Raw genomic sequence first — 20,598 nt, 5'->3', positions numbered from 1 at the left:
GCATTTCAAGGAAAAAAAAAAATTATTTGAAATGTTTCTTTGAATAAAAAGGAAACAAGAAAGCAAATGTAAACAGAATTGTTGTGTCAATTGTAGACATGCTTCCCAGTATTTCCTTGGCAAAAAAAAAACCACAATAACAGAAATCAAATTAAACATGGACTAACATGCAAGAAAAATACAGAGACTTCTGAAGGCAAGCAGAAACATCAGTTTGCCAAGTCTCAGCAAGTCACCAGTAGGTGTTTAACACAAGGAGACTTTCCTGAGTCACTCCAGACTCCCCACCACAGAGAAATGGATAAAAGAGTGCAGGGGGTGGGGTGGGAAATGTACAAGGGGAAAGAAATCCAACTGCCGTCTTCTGCAAACAAGAGCTCCTTTCTTAGGATGCTTGTCCTCACCACTGTTACAAGGCTTGCACAGAAAACACCTTTACAGACTATATATAAAGCCTGAGTAGGCTTAAGAGTGCAAGTTCAAATGCTTGAAGGTCCAGTGATGTTCCTGAACTGGCATTTGGTACTGGCCTTTTATGTGCCAGCAGTCACACAGACATTGCAGCCACTACAAAAAAGACTCTGGTCTTTGGAAGCAGCCCTATAACAGGGCTCAAAATACCAGTTTTTGTCCTTCTCATCCTTCCCAGACATGAACACCCTTTCAGCACTGCATTTCAGCATGTTCCCTGCTACAGGGTCTGCTGTATGAGCCATCTGTGCTCTGATGGTCATTAAACACAATGTTTGATAGGTATGTTGCAAAAATCAAATGTCTACTTTCTCCTGAAGAAAAATTAACATCCATTTTTCTAAGACCTATACTGATTATAATCTGCCTGGATTCTGATACATGTCTAAAGCTTGAACCAAAAGTTCTGGAGGTACTGAAAGTTATGAAAAGTCCTTCTCATCTTGTTCCATCAACACAATTAGCTACCTACCTTGTGAACATAGGTAACATCTATCTTTTTCTGTAGAAGAATGTTTGAGAAATATTCTTAAATCGAAAGCTGATTTTCCTCTGAAAATCAAAAAGCAGGAGCATACACGTTCAGCCAAAAATTATATCTACATAGTCAAAGGCAGATGAACTTCTTACAAGCCAAGTGTTGGAAAATCTAGAAAACGGAGTGTGTTCTACTCAAAGAAACCTCTATGGCAATCTGAACTTAATATAAATAATTCTTAGGGGGTAACTGTAATCCTCAGTACCACTTTAGAAAATAAGGGGTTTTAGTAATTATATTACACCAGCTGCAGTAATTTAGGGTTCATTTCACTCCTGCTCACCTGACGTGATAAGCATGCCTAAACTAGTCTTCCCACCTCCTCCTCTAAGAAAAACAGAGCTATGAGCAATTCCAGAGATCAGTTCATGTAATTTACCTTGAATACCTGTCTTAGCATGGGATGCATCACATCCTCAGGCAGCTTAGTTTTCTCAGGCTTGTCTTTCACTAGGCCAGCATGGCCGTTGGTTTATGATACCAATCTGATACATATTTATATCAAATCAGATTAAATGTCTTTGTTACTGTACACTAGTATTAAAAGACTATTTTTGAAATGCATAAGTGAGAATAACAATAAGCAACAATTTCTGTATAAAGTTAAAAATGCACAAAAAAAAAAAGCATGAAAGTTATGATACTGTTTCATTTTTAATGGCTTTTCCAAAAGTACTTGGAAGTTTTTTCACAAAAACATAGCTTGAACACGTTATGGCAATATATACAAATATGTACATATACACATGCTCCTAAAACACCATGATCGATAGTGCAGTAATTTTAAGGCAGACCAAAATCCTTGCAGATTGACTGAAAGTACTACACAGCAAACTGCAGCAGCCTGGGAGCTGATTGACAGGGTGAGGAGCTGGAAACAAACATTGAGCTAAAAGCATCTTTGCTCCTTGGCCACATCTGGAGGCCCTGGTGTCCCTGGAAAGGTGTTGCCTGTCATCAGCATGTTGGCACTACTTCTTCACAAACAGCATGCCATCAGAACAAAAAGCACCCCTAAAACATTGCAGCTGCCAGTCACATTAAAGACCTCAATGTATTTTGTCCTGTACCGAAAATGTTCATGTACAACAACGTAAAAAGGGCACTACGAAAAGCTCTATAGAGTGGATCTGGAAGCATCTCACACAACAAGTACAGTTCAGATTTTATCAGATGACAGGCACCTCGTTTAAAAAATGAGATTCTCTCTTACCTGCTTTGATTCCTGTGTATAAAGGAGATTACCTGGAGTAGCAGCAACAAAGCATTAAAATTAGGTCCAGAAAAGGATGTATTGCCGAGGAAGAGAGGACCCTCTAGCTCCCATCCGATAGCCCCTCAAAAGCCATAGGACACCTGGGCTGGGAAGGGATGGCAGAGACAGACTTGCAGCACGTGACACCATAGAAAAGGTCAGCCACACTGTGCCCATGCAGAGCTGGGAGCAGCCTTCAGAAATCAAAACATGCCCCTCTGATTAAATTATGCCTTAGGCAACATCACAGTTGAGATCAGGAGGTGCAAAGATAGATTAGCTTCTTTGGAGGCTTCAGATGCTGAACTGCTTCTCTAAGAGGTGCTGTACCAAACCTCATCAGTATTTGCTGCTCACAAAAAAAAACCTGTACATTTCTGCTGCCTTTGGTGACACTTCTGCACTTACCCCAAAAGAGCAACAAATTCAAAGGAGAAAAACAGCAGCACAAATCTAAACAAAAAGAAAGACATATTTTGACAGAGTCCAGTTAATGAAAACATGCAAAGTGCAAGGACAAATAATGAAAAAATTAGGGATCATTCAATCCCTACAGAAGCAGTCTCATTGGCCTGACCACCTTAGACCCAAATTAAAAAATTACATATTAAGTTTATCTTTTATTCTAGAAGAATTTGCTTCATGACTCTGAAGACAATACTTTCTTGAAAGTCCTGAAAAAATTAACTAATGCTTTAAAAAATATCTGTCTTTCCTCCGTTTGTGATGATATGCTTCACTTCCAGATATAATAAAGTCCTTAATACTGGCTTTTATAACACAGTGGAAACCCAGCTACAATATTTTGTATTGTGATTCTGTGTGCTAAAGAAACTATACCTGGAGTTAGAATCCCTGTGCATATCAAAGTCAACAAGCCTTAGGATTTTCCTTACATGAAATAAGCCTTGTAAAATTGTGGTCATTGAATCAGGTTTCAGAAGCATTTCTAAACTTTAATGTCCATGACAGGAAAATAAAGCAACACCCAGTTATATCTACAGAGCCCATTTATTTCCATAAGTTAACATTGCCTCCATTTAAGTTTTCAAGTAATGTGGCACAACAGGAATGAATACTTGGAATTATACAGTTGGTACTGAAAACCTGGCACCCACAGTAGCAGTGTTCAGGTGTTTTCGCTTTGGACTAGCTCTGGTGGGATCCTGTGCACTCAGCATCCATCAGCAGAGGAGTGTGTTAGTTGCAGTCCTGGAGGGCATCATGTAGTTTATTTTTATCAGAGAGAAGTGCAGTCTGTATACTTTGAAGATGCTCCACGATGACACAGGCTAAACTCTGGAGAACTTGGATGGCAGAAGGTGGCATCAAAAGTAGTATTTTACCCAAACATAAATACTAATGAAACACATGCACTGCCAATATAAAAATCTCTCTCAAAATGTTTGCTTAAAAAAGTTTCAAATAACATTTTAAGTTACTGTAAACAGAAAACATTTTAAGAAAAAAGTGTTTGCAAGATGTTTTCTGTGTCTTAAATTACCACTTTTCTACAGAATTAATTACTCACATTTCTCTACTTCTATGAAATTCCACCATAGAAATACAAGAAAGAAAAACATGTATAAATTTAAGGCATTTTCCTGTACACCCTTAAAACAGTTGATATTTTGGATATATACAACATATATACAATACACAGTCTCCCTCTACTGTAGTGGTATGGCTACTAGTCGTACTTTTCTCCCAATTTAGGAAGTTTAATGTTGCTTAGTTCCATAAAATTTTCCTTGAAACATATGACTTACTGACAGCATACAGCTCAAAAAGTAGTGCATTAAATATTTAAGCATTATATTCTTGATAGAGTGATAACAAACCTTAATCTTAAGGTTGAGTAGTCTGACTAACAATATAAAACTGAATTTCTAAGCATTATAAATCTTTTCATCTACAACTGTTTTTAAAAAAGAGTAAAATGAGCTCACATTTGAGCCAAATTTCAGCTTGAACATCATTCTGAAGATGAATTTCATTTGAGTTTATCAGTTTTCATGGCCTTTCTCTGTTTCTGCTGAGATAAAACTGCAAAGAAGACATTGGCAGAGCACCTTTTCCTTGGTGTTTCAGAGCCCAGTTAATTGGAGTGTGCTCGAATCTCAAGCCCACAGATTAGGCAAATATCCTACTCAAATCAACAGATCTGTTGTAGCTTGCCTATACCTTATTCATAAAAAGGTATTTCATTTATTGCCTTGTCTATACAGTATTCTTAGTAGTAACTATTACTTATTTCTGCCCACTGACAATGATATAAAACTTTAAAATCAGTTTTGCCTGACTGATAACTGAAGGTCCACAAGCTTCCCGACAGAAAATACTCATATAGCAACGGAGGCTGCATCTAAATGTTTTCACTCATTTGGAGGTGATTACTCATTTTCTGTATTTCCTATACATACGTACACAGAGAAACCTTGGCTAAACCAGTCACCAATTCCAGACTGGTAGTAACTTTAACATGTATAAAATCAGTCCCCAGGCTAAAATCTTCCTGCTTCACTGTCAGGAATACTAATTCTCAGATGTTCCTATCAGGTATAGCAGAACAACCCTGGAATGAAGAAACCTTGTCACCACAAAGGTGTGGAAACAGTTGTGCTTCTGCATCAGCGTGCTGGTGCTCCGAGTGAGCCAGAAGTTGCCAAATCGGGCTACCAAGTGGAGTGATGGGAAGAACACTAGTAAGTGAAACTCAGCAGCTTTATCTCATCCTTTCTCTGAGGAGAGTCAGGCTCTTCAGGGACAGCAAGCCGGATACATTCTTCACAGTACACGACTACTACTTACACATTACTTAAACCTATTTTCAGTGACAATGCATCTCAAAATCCTAGTCTGAAGAACCTAAGGTTTGTTAAAATATGACACTGTAACAAAAGAAATAGTGAAGAGATTAGCTCCCTCGTAGCACAAGTTCTTGCTTTCTACACATAAACCAATCATATTAAAACAAAAATTTGCAACATCATAAAATATAGGCCTGGTAATTGACTCGCTAGGTATCCATCTCAGCTGTGTCTTGTCCCTCCAGTTTGCAGAAGAAGATAAGGTGAGGGGATAAATCCCCCTACCCTCTTCCTCAGGTAGAAATGAAACACCAAGTCAAAAGCTGTACATGAAGATCATGATTTCTGGTCTTCCTCTGATGGGACAACTTCCAAGAGGATTTGCAATGTCACAGTTAGCTTGTCTGCAAAGATAAAAGCATACACATGGGAAATTGGGGTGGGGATGGAGAAGGCAGAAGCAGACCGGAAAATTATCTTAGCTGCTCTATAGCCTGCTTGCACATGTGGTTCACAGTTGTTACATATACCAAGTGCATATATCATTTAAAAGTCTGGTTTGATTTTTTCTTCTCTTTAACTATGGGGGTTTTTTGCCTCTGGTCCAAGCCTACACATGTACTATAATAATGGAAGAGTATAGATGCATAAACTTGTTCAAAAAAGGTCTTCATGTATTCAAAACCTTTCTTAAAGCCTAACTAGTCTGCACAACTGCTTAGCTTTAACAAAGTTGCAGTGTTGAAATAAAAGCCTGGAAGAGTTCAAACAAGTTAATTCAGGTGTACCAAAATCTGCCTCAGAAAAAAAAAGGAAGAAAGAAAGAAAAATAATGCAGAAAACACTGATTACAAAGCTTCCCAGGCCTAACAATGTCACACATCCAAAGCCACTTCACACTGTCTTTTTGTCGCTGTGAACATTTATTTCCTTCTGGTGGTTTTGGTGGAGGGTTTTTAGGGCACTGATTCATAAATGGCACAGTTAATTTATCTACAGAATAGTAAACCAGCATTGTCTTACCACTGCTTTCACTTACCACTTTTATCTTAGTAACTCATTTTAAACAAGCAGGAATTATTGTAAGACAAAGTTCTGATATTCCTTGTCTAGCTCGTCATCAGTGTAAAGCAAGGAGGATAACACAGTGCAACTCACAGAACATATGAACTGAAACTACTTTCCTGATCTCCTGTCTAAGGCATACTCTACCACCTTTTGCTCTTCTCTCTGAAGGTCACCAGTTCAGTGCAAAGCCAGGTTGCCCTTAAACTATAAACTGATGGGGTCAGGGAGGCTGAGAGTCAACAGGGACTGCATTTTCCTCCCATCTCCCTCCCCTACCTACAGCGGGGACTTTGGAGCTGGGCTGAGCATGGCCGGGGTGAAGGGCAGGAGGAAAGCCAGCTGCAGGAGTCCAGCAGGGCTTCCACCCAGCCATCCCACCCCTGCCAGGTTTGAGCCTGAGCAAGGGAAGAAGAAAAACAGACTTTCCATCAAGCTGAGCTGTGCTGTAACAGCTCTTGGAAAAGGGCACGGCAGCAGAGGAGAAGCCTGGGCATCTCAAGAGCTGTCTGGGATTTTAAAATCCTGTTTGACAAAACGGACAGAGCCAACTGCAGCAAGACCTTGCCCTTGCTGTAGCGGGAGGTGGCTGCCATTCTTCCACTGATGCACAGAAGCTTTGCTCTGTGCTGGGATTAAGCCATGGAGCAGCAATCAGACAACTTGTGGGGGGCTGCAGTGCTTGTTTGGTGTTTCATTAGGTTGCAACATACTCAGGATAAGACAGTATAAGGAGTATTTCACCCAAAAAAATGTTCTGATCTGTACCCAGTCAGTGTATCTATATCGTGTGCTTTGAGCAGTACATAGGTTTAAGGGACTAGTTTCACATTTGTAACAAGACGACTTAACATACCATAACAGTAACTACAACTTCCCATCTCCCCGACCTGTAAACCTTAATTTTCCCTTTCAAGAAGAGAATTCACAGTAAATGGGTCCCAGAGGACAGCCTCTAGAAAAAAAATAGACCTGGTATCTGCATAAGCACCCCATAAAACTTGGGTGGGGAAAGAAAGCAGTAATTTACTGCATCTGCATAAGCTAGACATGAAATCTGCAACAGCAAAACCCTGAGATGATTTCCTGTAGAACCCAACATAATAAACTTGACAAATATAAGCAAACCAAGCTTATAACACTATGTCCTGAGGGAGCAAGTGTCATCTCTTGGCGTTTGTAAATAACCCTGAAAGAGACATTTTGTTGCATAAACAGATCTCTTTTCCAGTATGGGCTCAAGCTATGAAGAAAGCAGGATTCAACTTTTAAGCTCCTTGCAATTCAATCCACTGTAAAGAAATAGATGTTTTAAATATAAGTCTAAGGTTGGGTTTTCAAAGGAGAAAGACCAAATAGAATCATTCTCATGCTGGTGCTTCATCCTTTTACACACTGATCTGCTTTGTAGGATTTGCTAAGCTTGACTTTCTTTTCATTTTTGCATTAGTTCTACAAAAAGCGAGAAAGTGGAGGTCAAATGAAGCCTGTACTAGCTGGAAATTATTTGTCCCAGCACATCTGGTGCTACAGTGATTTTTTTTTTGGAAGAGGACAGAACAAAATGTTATTCTCACTGCAAAATACCACCCAAACCCTATTAAGCCCACAAACTGTGATGTTACCTTTTGTTCAATACAGTAATTTGGTAAGGGGAATGGGCAACATAACTGCCATTAAGGGCAGTCAAAATGAAAGATGTTCAGCCTGGGAGAGGATTTTGTGGGTAATCCATTTGAGGGCTACTGTAACCAGCCTGAAACCCCTTTCACAAATATACTCATCTTCAGGCTGGGTCTTTTATCCCACTACTCATTCTGGCTGTCCAACATCCCTTTCCTCTGATCCTAGTAAAACCTCTTCTGAATATCCCGTGTAATCTTATGTGGGGCTGGTCTGTACCCATGCGTCCTTGCACCAGCGTTGTCCTTTACTTAAATAGCACATGTTCCACGTGAGGTTTATGAGCAGCAGTCATTTCTTGTACCCATATCTGGGTAGCTGAACTAATCAAGTTCCCTACAAGGCGACTTTGCAGATGGGTAGAGAGCCCCATAGTGCTCTGTTCATGCACTGAGCTGCACAGATGAAGCAATTTGGGAATAGTCTTGTTAGCACAGCGTCATGTTCAGACAAACAGGCTTTGAATCTCCTCATGGTACTACACAAAATGCTTTGTTGAAATCTAAGTAGATTGGATCTATCACATTCTCCTTTGTCTAGAAAAATCAGTTATCTTCTTAAAGAAAGTTACCCAGTTCATCTGACAAAAATCTACCTCTTAAATTACAATCCCACTCTTTCCTGCTGTCCTTTACCTCATGTCTGGCCTTACTCTTTCATGCTTATATACACCTAATGCATATTGTTTCAAGGTTAGAATATTAAGCTTGCAGCTGCCCAATGGCTTTTCTATATCTCACAGGAGTACCTTAAGTGAATTTATCCTCACTCAATGCCTTTGAAAAATGCTCTCAGGCTATACAATGGAGCTCCCTTAACACTCACAAAATAATGCCAGTTTAATGACACCACACAGAAGGTTTATTGTTTCTTCTGAGGAAATAAAAAAAAATCTTTATATTTAACAAGTAAATATCTGTTCTGCACCACCTCAAAATTGTCAGCATCAGTTTTCAGTCATTACTGTTGTTATTTTGGGAATAATAATTGCAAAGCAAACAAGCTGTTTCACCCACTGACTGGCATCCACTGCTTTCCCCTCTGAGCCAGTAAACTGTGTCCCTTCATACGTATTACACAGGCAACAGGCCTTCTTTCTAGGAGGGGAATTTTGTGTTATCTGAAAAGCTAGAAGATTCACCTTCTGCGTCACAGCTGGCAGAAAAAGCTTCACATCTACCCAGTCTACCTTAAAGAGAATATTTTTTCCATCACCCATGTAATGTAGTTCAACACTGGCATCCTGTGGCCAGAGATTCAAGCAACGATTCAAAACCTCTCAGACTTCACAGAAAATGCCAGAAATCTCCTGGGTTTGATAAGGGAAAATTTCCTAAATGTCAGGGCTGAGAAATTATAAACAGACAAAATCCCAACTATTTAATGCAATGTCCTTTTGCATATAACTGTTTTCCTTTGCACTGGAGCTTTCCACCCATTCCCAGGACATTGGAAGAATTTTATAACCCTATGGATAAAAAAATTAAGATGACCAGATTGTGCTAGCCTTAAGATAACATCTTTTTCTGTAAATACTTTCTGCCCTATTGTCTATGGAGTTCCCAGCATGACTTCAGAGGAAAATTCATAGATCCTGCAATAGATAGATAGCACATAACTATGCAGCCTATATTTATAGAGAGAAAATACATACAAAAGGTTATAGTATGATAACATACATATAAAAAACCCATTCTTTTATTCTGAGCAGCTCATTTTAAATCATCCTTTAAGACAGAAGCACAGAAGACGATATGCATTTCTGATCTGGCACCTATACAAGAAACAATTTTTAGTTGAAAACTTTCATGGCTTGAGTTTTTCTTTTGCATCAAAAGAGATTTTCTTTCAGTTTGGTTTAATAAATTATCCAACATTTCTGAAATATTTTGTCTATATTCTTGTTTCATGTTTTGAAAATTACCTCTACTTTGAAAACCTATCATACTGAGCAACAAAAACCAGAATAACAGGGAACTGTAATAAATGATATTGACTTCTTTCTAATGTAAATGCTCCAAATAACTTTTCTCTAATACAGCAGAACTGATACAAATGCTTTCAAAAACATTCAGAAATGGTACAAGGATTATTCTTAGGGTAATTCAGATGTGAAATACTACAGCCAAGCTACACAAAAGCTGTTTTTCATTAAGCACAGAAACAATTTTCCACAGAGGTGTATCAAACCCAGTAGTATCTTTTGTTATTATTTTGTCAGGACCCACTGCTAAGGACAGTGTCCTCATAGCAAGCCCGCCTGCACCTGTCCCATTCCAAATACTCCACAGGTGCTTCGTCTCAGTAGCGCACACCAAGCCTATCCTGTCACTCCCAACTGTGATTTTTAAGTTTCCAAACTGATTCTCCTGAGAGTGTAATACTGTCTCTACTAGCATAGGCCAACAACCAGGGGATGGAGATGTGTGATTTAAAAAGAATTGGATGTTTGTAAGAGAGCGAGAGAAGAATAGGACAGAGGGAGAGGCATCTAGTCTTTTAAAGTCAATCACCAGGTGAAGAATAGTCTTGCTGTAGATGTATCTCATTAGTTAGTGAACACTGATTGTAACCAGCAGTGCAATGCTACAGCATGCGCCAAAAAGAAACTTGCATTTTCATCACTGCTAAGAGCAGCTGAGAGGGTTGATCGGGAAGTATTTCACAACACAGGGTGCCCTGAGAAATTCCTGGAGGCAGTATGAAGAAGAGGAGTCCACCGGGGCTTACCTAGGAGGTTTTTGAACCACTTTGGCTTATTGTCCCATACAATAAAGAAGTAGTAGGCAGGAACTCCAGTCAGGGTTATTGCAAATCCAATCCCTGTATTCACTGGATCAGAGTAAAGTGACAGTGCAACCATGAAGAGGCAGGTGAAGGAAAACAACGCTGGAATAAATAGAGGTACCTGAAACATAACCACACAAAGAACCATTACTTTACATTGACCTTGCTACTGAATGACTGTGGCATTTAATGTTCCATTAAATGTAAATTGGATAAAACCCAGCAGTACAGGATAGTTCTGGAGAAATACAGGCATCCAGAACATGGACACAAAATGTCAGTGACTGAAGAAACCAAGCTATGCTGAGTGTTATGCAGTAAGTACCACAGAAGTCTTTTAATTACACACTAAAACACTGCAGTGTTTTACACCCTCGAAAATGTAAGGGCTGTAAATAAGTTACTTTGCAAAAGTCCTTTCTCTAATCCCCCAGTAGATAAGTAAGCAGGTCTAACCTCAGTAAAGATATCCTCTTTGATAATTACCTATTAGAAAACACTTTAAAACACAACCAGGAGCTCAAGTCACCTTTTAAAACTATTAAGAACATATTGATTTTCTTCCTAAGGTAAAAATTAAAATCTAGAAAGAAGAGAGCAAATTAGACACTAATTTGACCAGTGATAAAGATTTTTGATAACATTATGCAAGTGGTAGCTACTGAAAAAAGCACTTTCTGACTGTATGACTGGTAGTATTGCCAGTGTTGAAAGTAGAAAAAATAAAAATATCAGATTAATTCTTTCAATTTTCAAGAACATCACTACAATCACTATGGTAGCACCTCTCTGAAGGAAACACCGGGAGGCATGGCTGAGATGTTTGGTATAACGGAGAGCTGGAGAATTCCTTGGAGAGTACTCTCCTCACTTCATGCCTTGAAGCATTACTGTTCCTCTTTTGTGGACTGTCAAAACCTTTTTTTTTATTTTTAATCAAAGTAAAACAGCTAGTGCTTTTGACCTTATTTACAGATATACATACAGGAATGCAACACTGCAGATTCCTAGTTCTTCACAAAACAAGCATCTTGACAATACATAAACAGGGATAGATTCCTCCATTTTTTTCATGATAGACATTATCTTTCCAAATACATACAGGACAACTTACTTTGTAAGATGTTACTTCAAATAAGCAAGAAAAATGGCAGAACCAAAGCTAAAACAGCTACTGTTCAATGGGCCAGACTATTAGCACTTTCAGGGTTCACAATAACTGTGTTTGCAAATCCATTGCAAGTCCCAGACATCATATTAATAGCATTAACAACTCATTTGTGCATCAAATTGGCATATTGGATAGGCAATGAAATAAATGTTTACTATTAATGCTTATGCTTAACATGAATTCTGGTGGCAAAATTATTCAGGCCTTTATCAAAGAAGAGATTAAATAGAGAACTGGCTGAAAATCAAGGTGGCACATGTAACCCCAAGATTTGAAGTTTGAATGCTATGGACTACAGGGGACTAGAGGCATTTTCAAACAGCCTGAATCACACTGCCTCAGTGCAGGAGATAGGCAAAACTAAGCAATTCCCTTTGGAACAGCAGCTTCAGTTGCTGCCACCGAAGCACCACGCAATAGACAAGAATTATCTTTCAGAAGTGAACATAGCTGAAGAAGCACTGGGGAGCTTGCAGGAAAACACTCAGAGACCTTTCAGTGCAAAAGACTATTTTCTATTGACTCTACTTTTCTCAAAAAAAGAGCTTAGCTTTCTACATCATAAAATTCTCCTTTACTGTCTGGCCACACAATGGATAGGAGGGAGAAGGATTCATGTAAAACAGTAGAGAGTAGAGGTTACCTTGAAAGGACGAGGCATATCAGGACGTTTATATCTGAGATAAATCAACCCAGCAACTACCAGTCCAATAAAAAGCCACCTGGCAAAACTGAGGAAATTCAGGAGGCTGTAGAGATCACCGGTGAATAACATTATCATTGTGAGAGGATGCTGCAAAAGAAATTCAGAGCATAAGAGGGGGTTAGTGGATTGTTCTCTATTATTTTACAGCCACGACATCAATTTTTTCCACAGGGACAAGTAGCACAGCCTTGTGCAGAGACACCTGAGGGCCACAGATGTGGGGCCTTCCTTTGTCATACAATCAGGTGTGTAATCAATCCAGCTGTCCCCTGAGATCACATCTGATAAATATATCTGTCTCATGTGGCCACATATCTGTGACCAATACATGTCTGTCCATTGTGTCCCAGAAAAACACATGCAGGCACACAGCCCACTGCATCACCAAAATGCTTGAGCATCCTAAGCACTGTTCTTGTGGGACCTGACAAATATATTAGCCCACTGTTTTACTTGCCCGCCACTGACACAGATGACAAGAGGAGATGAGTCTTGGTCACATCTGATTAAATGAAAGCAGAGGTTTCCAGGTGTCTTGTGGAAGGACAAAGTCTTAAAGTCCTGCAAGGTGTAACGGGAAATCTGCAAAGAGGGCACGGTAAGTGATAGCTACACACTACAGGATGACAGCTGGGCACACTGGTTTGCCACCAGCTTGTACTTTCACTGTGCCTTTCAAGCCTGGAGGGTGGACTGACTACACATCAGAAATGCAAACATTTCTAAGCAGGGAAAAGCATTAAGTTGTCACTCAGGCAACTACTGAAGAACAAGAAAGAGAGGGGACACTAGAATAAATGCATTTCCTCATTATAGAGCTGTTCTGAGAGACAAGGTCTCTGTGAGGCAGGTAAAAGCTCACATATAAACTAGTGCTGTGCCTTGGGTTAGATTATTAGCGTAGGCTACAGGGATCTATTTTAGGGTAATGTCTTGAAAAAAGCGTAATTTTTGTAGCTTGGATTAACTCTGGAGGGTAATCTGCACTTCCCATGGGACAGCCTATGCCCACAACAACACAGTCCTCGGATTTGGGGATGAAGGAATGAATCAAATCCAACACAGCCCTTATTATTCAGCAAGAGGGATGATCCCGGCAGCCACAGCCTCTCCAGGTATGTAATGAGGCAACAGGTGAAATCAACTGCAGATGCAGTAAAACACTGGGCTAAATCTTAATGTAAGGAAAACTAACTTTTATTAATTATCTAGATTCACAGTCTCTTTGTCTCTCTCTCTCTGCCTTTTAAGCAGTGAAGACAGCAAGGATTTTGGACCAAAAGGATCAATATTTCAAATGTGGGTCTCTGGATTCCAGCCTCTAGTGACTTACAAAGTTCTTGGTCCTTTATGTTGATATTAAGCAAACTCCTCTGTAAAGGTCAAAGGAAATTTTACCACTGCATTATATCGGGCAAGATTTCTTCTATATAGACTCAACCCCCAAAAGTTTAAAACCTCAGTTATAGGCACAATAAAGCTAGAAAAGGCCACAGACAATGAAGAAGAGGTATCAAGAAATAAAAAATAACTGTGATTGCATGATTTCTTGGAGCTGTTTCACACACATCTATCAAATACCAGAACATACATACATGAACGGATCTCTTAATTACTAAGAATGGGTTTTTTATTTAGCAAGCCTCAAACACTGAACATGCTCATTTTCTGTTTATCCTCAAGAGTTTTCTTTTCTTACAGTGTGGAGACCTTGGTAGAAGAAATAAACCAGGAAAATGTTAAAATGCAGACTATTGATGCAGAATATGTTCTGCTACTACTCTATTTGCAATAAGGCAAGAAAAAAAAATTATTATCTCTGAAGGAAAGACATCTTAATGTGGGAATATGACTTTTTCAAAGGAAATCAATGCATAGGTGTAACAGAACCAGATGCAATAGCAGAAAATGTATTTCAGAAAAAAAAAATTAAGTATTTCATTCTCCAGAAAACAATGCCTTTACGTGAAAGATATTGCTACTCCCCCAAAGCAATAAGATGCAAAGTAAATGCTTATGTAAAATGAATTCCATAAAACTTTTCACCATAATCACATTGCCTAATATTCAAAATGTGGAAGCCTTCAGTTGTATGTGCAAATGTAAAATTCAACACTTTAGCTGGCACTTCAGAAGCAAGCTTATAAGCATATAGCTCAAAAACTGATTTAAATTCCAGTATAAGCATCTGATCTTACTACCACAGACTCACAAGGGCACATGTGTCTTCTGCCATGGCTAGATCTCCTCACAGATGCAGAGTTTCTGTCCAGATACATTACAGTCATTAGTCCCAAAAGAAGGGCTAAACACCCATGGTTACAAAGACTGCAAGTTAAGTGAAAATCTTCAAAGCACTTTGCAAACTGAGGTTTGAGGTCAGTATTTTGACATTTTGTCCTAACATTTTACCATACAAATTAGTCTGCAATGCAAACACATGGCCAACATTTAGCTCTGCTGCTATTTTAGAACTCAGTAATAGGATTTCCACTATAATGCTGGTGTTTTTCCTTAGACAATTCACAGACTATTGCCCAGGCACACTTCTCTCATTTTTTTAATCACTGCTACACTGCACTGCTGAGGGTTCCCCTTCCATTATCTTAGCGCATAATTGTTTACACTTTTCACTATAAGGTAGTGTAATGAGCCTTTAGGGTGCTCCCAGATGCTGGTGTTTAGCTGCATTTTCAGTTAAATTGAATCCCTTTTTTGTTTGTTTGTTTAAGTGGAATTTGTTCCTCTGAAAGGGGACTAGCACATCACTAGCAGGTCCTTAGAAACAAAGTGCAATAAGACATGAATGAGGTTGTGGAGATAAGCAGACAAGTGCTACCAACAAGATTGCAAGAAGGAGATGATAGAATAAGAACAACTCCCAAACCTCATTCCTCTCTTTACTGTCCTCTGCCCTGCCCAAAGCCCACGTACACATTAATAAATGAGACTCAAGCAGTGCCCAAATTCTGTTTGAATCCTCCAGAGCAAGGCTGTAATATGAATTCTTGTGCAGGAACATTTGTTTGTATGATTTACCAAAACAATGACAGCTGGCAGAGGAGTGTGCTTGCGGACATGAATCATGGAGAGAATTTCCGGAAGGTGACCCTCACGGGATGCAACGAAGAACATCCTGGTGGGAAACAAATGTGGACAGACTTTAAATGTGCTCATTACTGCGACTAGGCAAAGCAGCTCATGAAAGTCACAGAACACAGCAGCACTTCTTAGGCTTGTTTGAGGCATTCTGAATGAAAAGACTAGCAGGAGAAGCCTATAAGCAGAAATCAAAGTCATTTCTGAAGGTGTCCCCTCCTTACTTTATGCTATGATCAGTGTTTGGAATTAGTTAACATTTTTCCTCCGATTTCCCTCCTTCACACGAAACAAAGCAGCCATTAAGTGCTATGCTCAGAGGGATCTACTTCCAAACATTTCAAAGGGTTTTAACTATAAGAGTCAAACTCAGCAGGAACAAAGATGAGAAATAGACCCACATCTGGTAACCACTGTAGTCATTTTTCACTTCCTACTAAAGAAATGAATCCTACTCTCCTATCCTCTTACTTCCTTGCTTCAAGTGTATATCCTGTGCCCTTTACCTCCAGTAATATTAGCTAATGCTTACCTGGAGACTGCAAAAATGCCGCCATTCATAGATCCAAAGCAGGAGAGAGCAACAAATACTGGTACAGCTAAAGAAAAGTTTCCCATCAGTCGTTCAGCAAAGGTCTGTTAGAGGAGAGAAACACAGTGATTTTTCCTAAAACGTGAGAGTAATTTTTATCTATTAGCTAATCACTAATAAGTATGATAAGTTCTAGTCATACACCTTTTCTATATCCCTCACTGGAAGTTGCACTGTGCCTTTGTTACCTCTTATTTTATGTTGCGAACACTACTGTGGATGAGGTCTCCCACCCTTACTCCTGACTGTGTGTAGAAAATAGTCAGTTGAGGCAATGCTGTGGTGGTCCTTTTTTTTGTCAGTTTAGACCATTATGACTCAAAAAAAAAGAAGACCTAATCTGAATGGATCATGGCCTGATCTGCTTACCTAATAATTTTGTCCTACAGTCTTCACTCAGGTGATACTACCAAGTGGTACTGTCCATCCATTCATGGTTGTTTTTTTTTGTTCTAGATTACCAGAAGAGCCTTAATTGGAGTTTGAGGCACCACAGGAGACATGCACAAATTTCTTCAGGTTTGCAAAATGTTTTCTTTCTAAATCTCTCATGAGCTACAGAATTTGGTCATTTTAAATGCCACGTCGATTGAAATAGCCACAGACAGTACCACTACTGGAAAGTAAATGGAAATTTTTATTTCCTCATTGTGAGTCAGATACTGTAAATATGAAAATCAGTGTCATCACCACAATTCAGCAAGAACAATCAAAGCAATAGTGCCAAGCCAGGTTGTTTTGCAACTCCTTCCCAAATGAACTTCAGTGTTCACAGCAACCCCCTTCCTAAGTACTCCAGATGCACAGTTGCAGAGACTTACAAGAAGCAAGACAGCTTCTTGCTACAAAAAACAGTTCAGAACTCCCACTTCCACAGGTATCTGTGTTTCCTGCTTCCCATTAGTTTGGCCTACAGTTTAGCACAGAATTATTCAAGCATTCACTTGACGACAAAATTTAAGTCCTATTGACTTTGTTTTATCAGGTAAATAAATATGGTCTAACATTACTATGAATGCTAACTATGGCCTTAAGTGCAATCCCACTCAACCAAAAATCAGAGTAATTTCACCAGGATGCTATTATACGGTGTAAAAGAGGAGCCACAGAAAAGCCTGATTGTATGTGTCCCCCCGATTTTTTTTCCCCAAGAAATAAGAATACATCAACAAACACAACTGCAGCAGGGATATAGCTTTGTATTTTTCTTCTGTAACTTACCACTGCTACAGCTTTTGAAAGGAGCAATTCCCCAGCACTGATTGTAGTGAAATAAGCCACGTTTGTTAACACATAGCCAACTGTGACGATAATCATTGAAATGCATATTGCGAGGGGTATGTTTCTGAAATACACAAGGTAGCTCATTATTTTGCAATCTTGTTGCTATTCCCTGAACATGAAACAAATAACATGAGAAGAAGCCACTAATGATGGTGAATGCACATTTGGTGATCCTGAAATACCATAATTGAAAAGTACCAGTAAAAAAATAACATCTAAACAAAACCATCTATATAGAGCAAATAGGTTTATAATGAAGAGGTGAGAAACCATTTGAGGAAGGAGTCCTTTGGGGACACCAAGAGGTTGTGGTCCCCATACTTCCCATGCAAGAAGTATTGCCGATTTGAACTGCCTACCCATATAGACTTTCAAGCTGAGCCCAATGGGAAGGCATCAGGCATCAGTGCTTGAACCAACAATAAAGCAGATGACAGACACAGGTGATCCAGCTCTCTATCAGGAGAGCAATCACAATAACATCTACAAAAACCTACTACCACTGAGTGCCCAGCTGGAGGTGGTTCAACACCCTGCCCTGGATGCCAAAACGTCTAACATTTGGAATTCTGCTCTTTCCTCTTCTGTGCAATTCCACCCTTGCACACCTTATCATAATCCCAGATATCTCTATACTTTTTATGGATACATGAGGGCAGAATATGACACAGAAATAGGAAAAGCATAAATTTGTACTGTTGGTACACCAGAAACGTTACCGAAGAGCACAAACCTAACATTTTAGCTAAAAAACAATAATAAATAAGAATGTTGAACTTGTATAGAGCACATCCTCCCAGTCAGCAAAGCAGAAAAGCAGATTTCTATTTTCAAAAAGAGGAACAGAGACACAGTGAACTCGTCCGAAGCCACACTGCCAGCAAACATTTGAGTTAGGGGAAAAAAAAAACAGATGCTTCAAGGCTTACACTAGTCTGTTTTCCCTTGATATCATTGCTTGATATCATTGATACCTGCATTGTACCAAGAAGAGACTCAGAGCTGAAACCAATGTTCAGTCCTTTAATTCCAAGGCTGAGAGATGCAGTTGGAAAGACACTGCATGTGTACTCCCTCTGAGGAGAGCTGATCGCTCCTGCTTCACAGCTTGTTCCCTCTGGCTATCTACATTAAGACAGCTTTTGAAGAGATGGAGAGGTTGCCATATGTAAAGAACCTTATTGTGAAGGTCACCCCATCAGGTGGGAGGAGAGACAGAATGAGGAATTCTGGTGTCCCAGAAGAGACTGCAAGCACAGTCCTAAAGGACTATTGCAATTAACTCAAAGGAAAAAGTGTTTTGAAATCCAACCAAAGATGTGTTATTTTCTGGTATTTTTCTCAAAGAAACACAGCTAGGTCTGAATTTAAGGATTCTCTTGGCTATCAGTCATTTCTCAGCAAAATTCCAATTATGCCTGTACAGAGCTGAAAAGCAGTGCTAAATGGAGACTAAAATAAATAAAGCGGGACAGTAATGCTGTCGCACACCTTGCCTATGAAACCATGATGGCAAATACTGTCACTAACCCAGACCACAGGTAGGTAAGAGGATCATACCATATTGCAGCACTAAATCTGGGTAGACAGAATGATTCTGCATTAACCCATTGCTACCTCACACAGTCTTAGATGAAGAAGCTGGAAGGAGGGAAGCCAGTCAGCTTGTAGGATGTGCTCGTTGATGAAAAAGACAACAGCAAGGACCACAGCAAACAGCCCAGAACACAAGTGCTGTATTTCTAGGAAAACCACAGAGTTGCTGACTCAAGCAACATTGCAGAACTGCATGTTGATATATCTGCAGAAAAAGTTTTTGTAGGTCAGTTGCCAGATATTTTGCAACTAGTTTGATTAAGCTCATTACTTGACCTGGGTGTAAATTAAATTCAATCCACTTGGCATCTGATTCAAGGTATGGATACATTGTTTTAAAGCCTCTCAGAACAGAGATTTTAATTATATCTTGTGCATCATAGCTTCAGCCATGAAGCTATTGGATAAATCAGCACTTACTAAAACCTTAAAAAAATATTTCCAGTCAAAGATATCAAACTTGTACTATTTTCACAAATACTGTTTAATGACTGAAACCACACTGTTGAATTTAACAAAATATTTCTATTCTGACTGTTACCTAACAGCTGCTTGTACTGGAATAAAACCTGTAATGCTATTACCAATAAAGATTACCTCCTTTCCTTGGAGAACCACTGTACCAATTTTTTTGTATTTTAGATATTCTCCTAAACTTTCAAATCTTTTCTCCAAATCAGGAAAAATCATACCTAACTTCTATTCTCCATTAAACTGTCTCTATCGATGCAGATTTAACCTTTTCACTTCTGTATCCTATAAGCCATCCCATAAGCCATGTTTCTGATATAATGTAAATTTACAACTGCCACACAGCTAGACAGGAGATGTTATGGAGAACAGCATTACTCTGTGCAACTGGTACCTTTCTAGGTCTGAAGTTTTAGCCTAGAATGTATTTGTGCTAATTTGGTTTTTAGGAAAGCCTGCTGGAAAGGGTATTGAAAGCATTTGAGAGGTGGTGTGGTTTAATCCTGGCCAGCAACTAAGGACCATGTAGCTGCTTGCTCATGCTAACTCCCTCCTGGTGAGATGGGTAGGAGAACTGGAAAAAAAGAAAAGTAAAATTTGTGGACTGAAATTGATTAACAATCAAAATAAGCCAAAGTAAAATATAATAATAATACAAATAGTACTACTGCTAATAATAATAATAATGAATAATAAGAAAAGAGGAATAAAACCCAAGCACAATACAGTTGCTCAACACCCACTGATGCATATCCAGCCCCACCTGAGCAACGATGAGTCCCTTCTGTGTGACTCCCCCCAGTTTATATCCTGGGCATGACGTGCTGTGGTGTGGAATACCCTTTTGGCTAGTTTGGGTCAGGTGTCCTGTCTCTGCTTCCTCCTGGCTTCCTGTGCCCCTCCTCACTGGCAGAGCATGAGACCTAAAAGTCCTTGATCAGGGTTAAGTGCTACAGAGCAACAACTAAACCATTGGTGTGTTACCAGCACTGTTCCCAGACTAAAGCCAAAACACAGCACTGCACCAGCTACTAGGAAGAAAATTAACTCTATCCCAGCTGAAACCAGGA

General features: G+C 39.3%; 1 protein-coding gene across 2 annotated transcripts in view; it reads right to left on the bottom strand.

The window, feature by feature from the left end:
* Positions 1-3,255: 3,255 nt before the first annotated feature.
* The window catches only part of SLC7A11 (solute carrier family 7 member 11), a 67,323-nt gene continuing 49,980 nt past the window's right edge, over positions 3,256-20,598 (bottom strand). For both annotated transcript variants that reach the window (XM_061442320.1, XM_061442316.1), the window contains 6 exons: positions 17,399-17,522; positions 16,118-16,221; positions 15,526-15,622; positions 12,424-12,573; positions 10,553-10,730; positions 3,256-5,478 (listed from right to left, as the gene is read on the bottom strand). In XM_061442320.1, the coding sequence (XP_061298304.1) occupies positions 5,411-5,478; positions 10,553-10,730; positions 12,424-12,573; positions 15,526-15,622; positions 16,118-16,221; positions 17,399-17,522 (721 nt within the window). In that variant the 3' untranslated portion in view covers positions 3,256-5,410. The remainder of the gene's footprint in view (positions 5,479-10,552; positions 10,731-12,423; positions 12,574-15,525; positions 15,623-16,117; positions 16,222-17,398; positions 17,523-20,598) is intronic.

Source organism: Pezoporus flaviventris, unplaced genomic scaffold, assembly GCF_033815535.1.
Source record: "Pezoporus flaviventris isolate CSIRO_AGI_PZ_B2104156 unplaced genomic scaffold, CSIRO_AGI_Pfla_v1 ptg000002l, whole genome shotgun sequence".
NCBI classification, from domain to species: Eukaryota; Metazoa; Chordata; class Aves; order Psittaciformes; family Psittacidae; genus Pezoporus; species Pezoporus flaviventris.
This window is presented reverse-complemented; position numbering and strand designations above follow the sequence as displayed.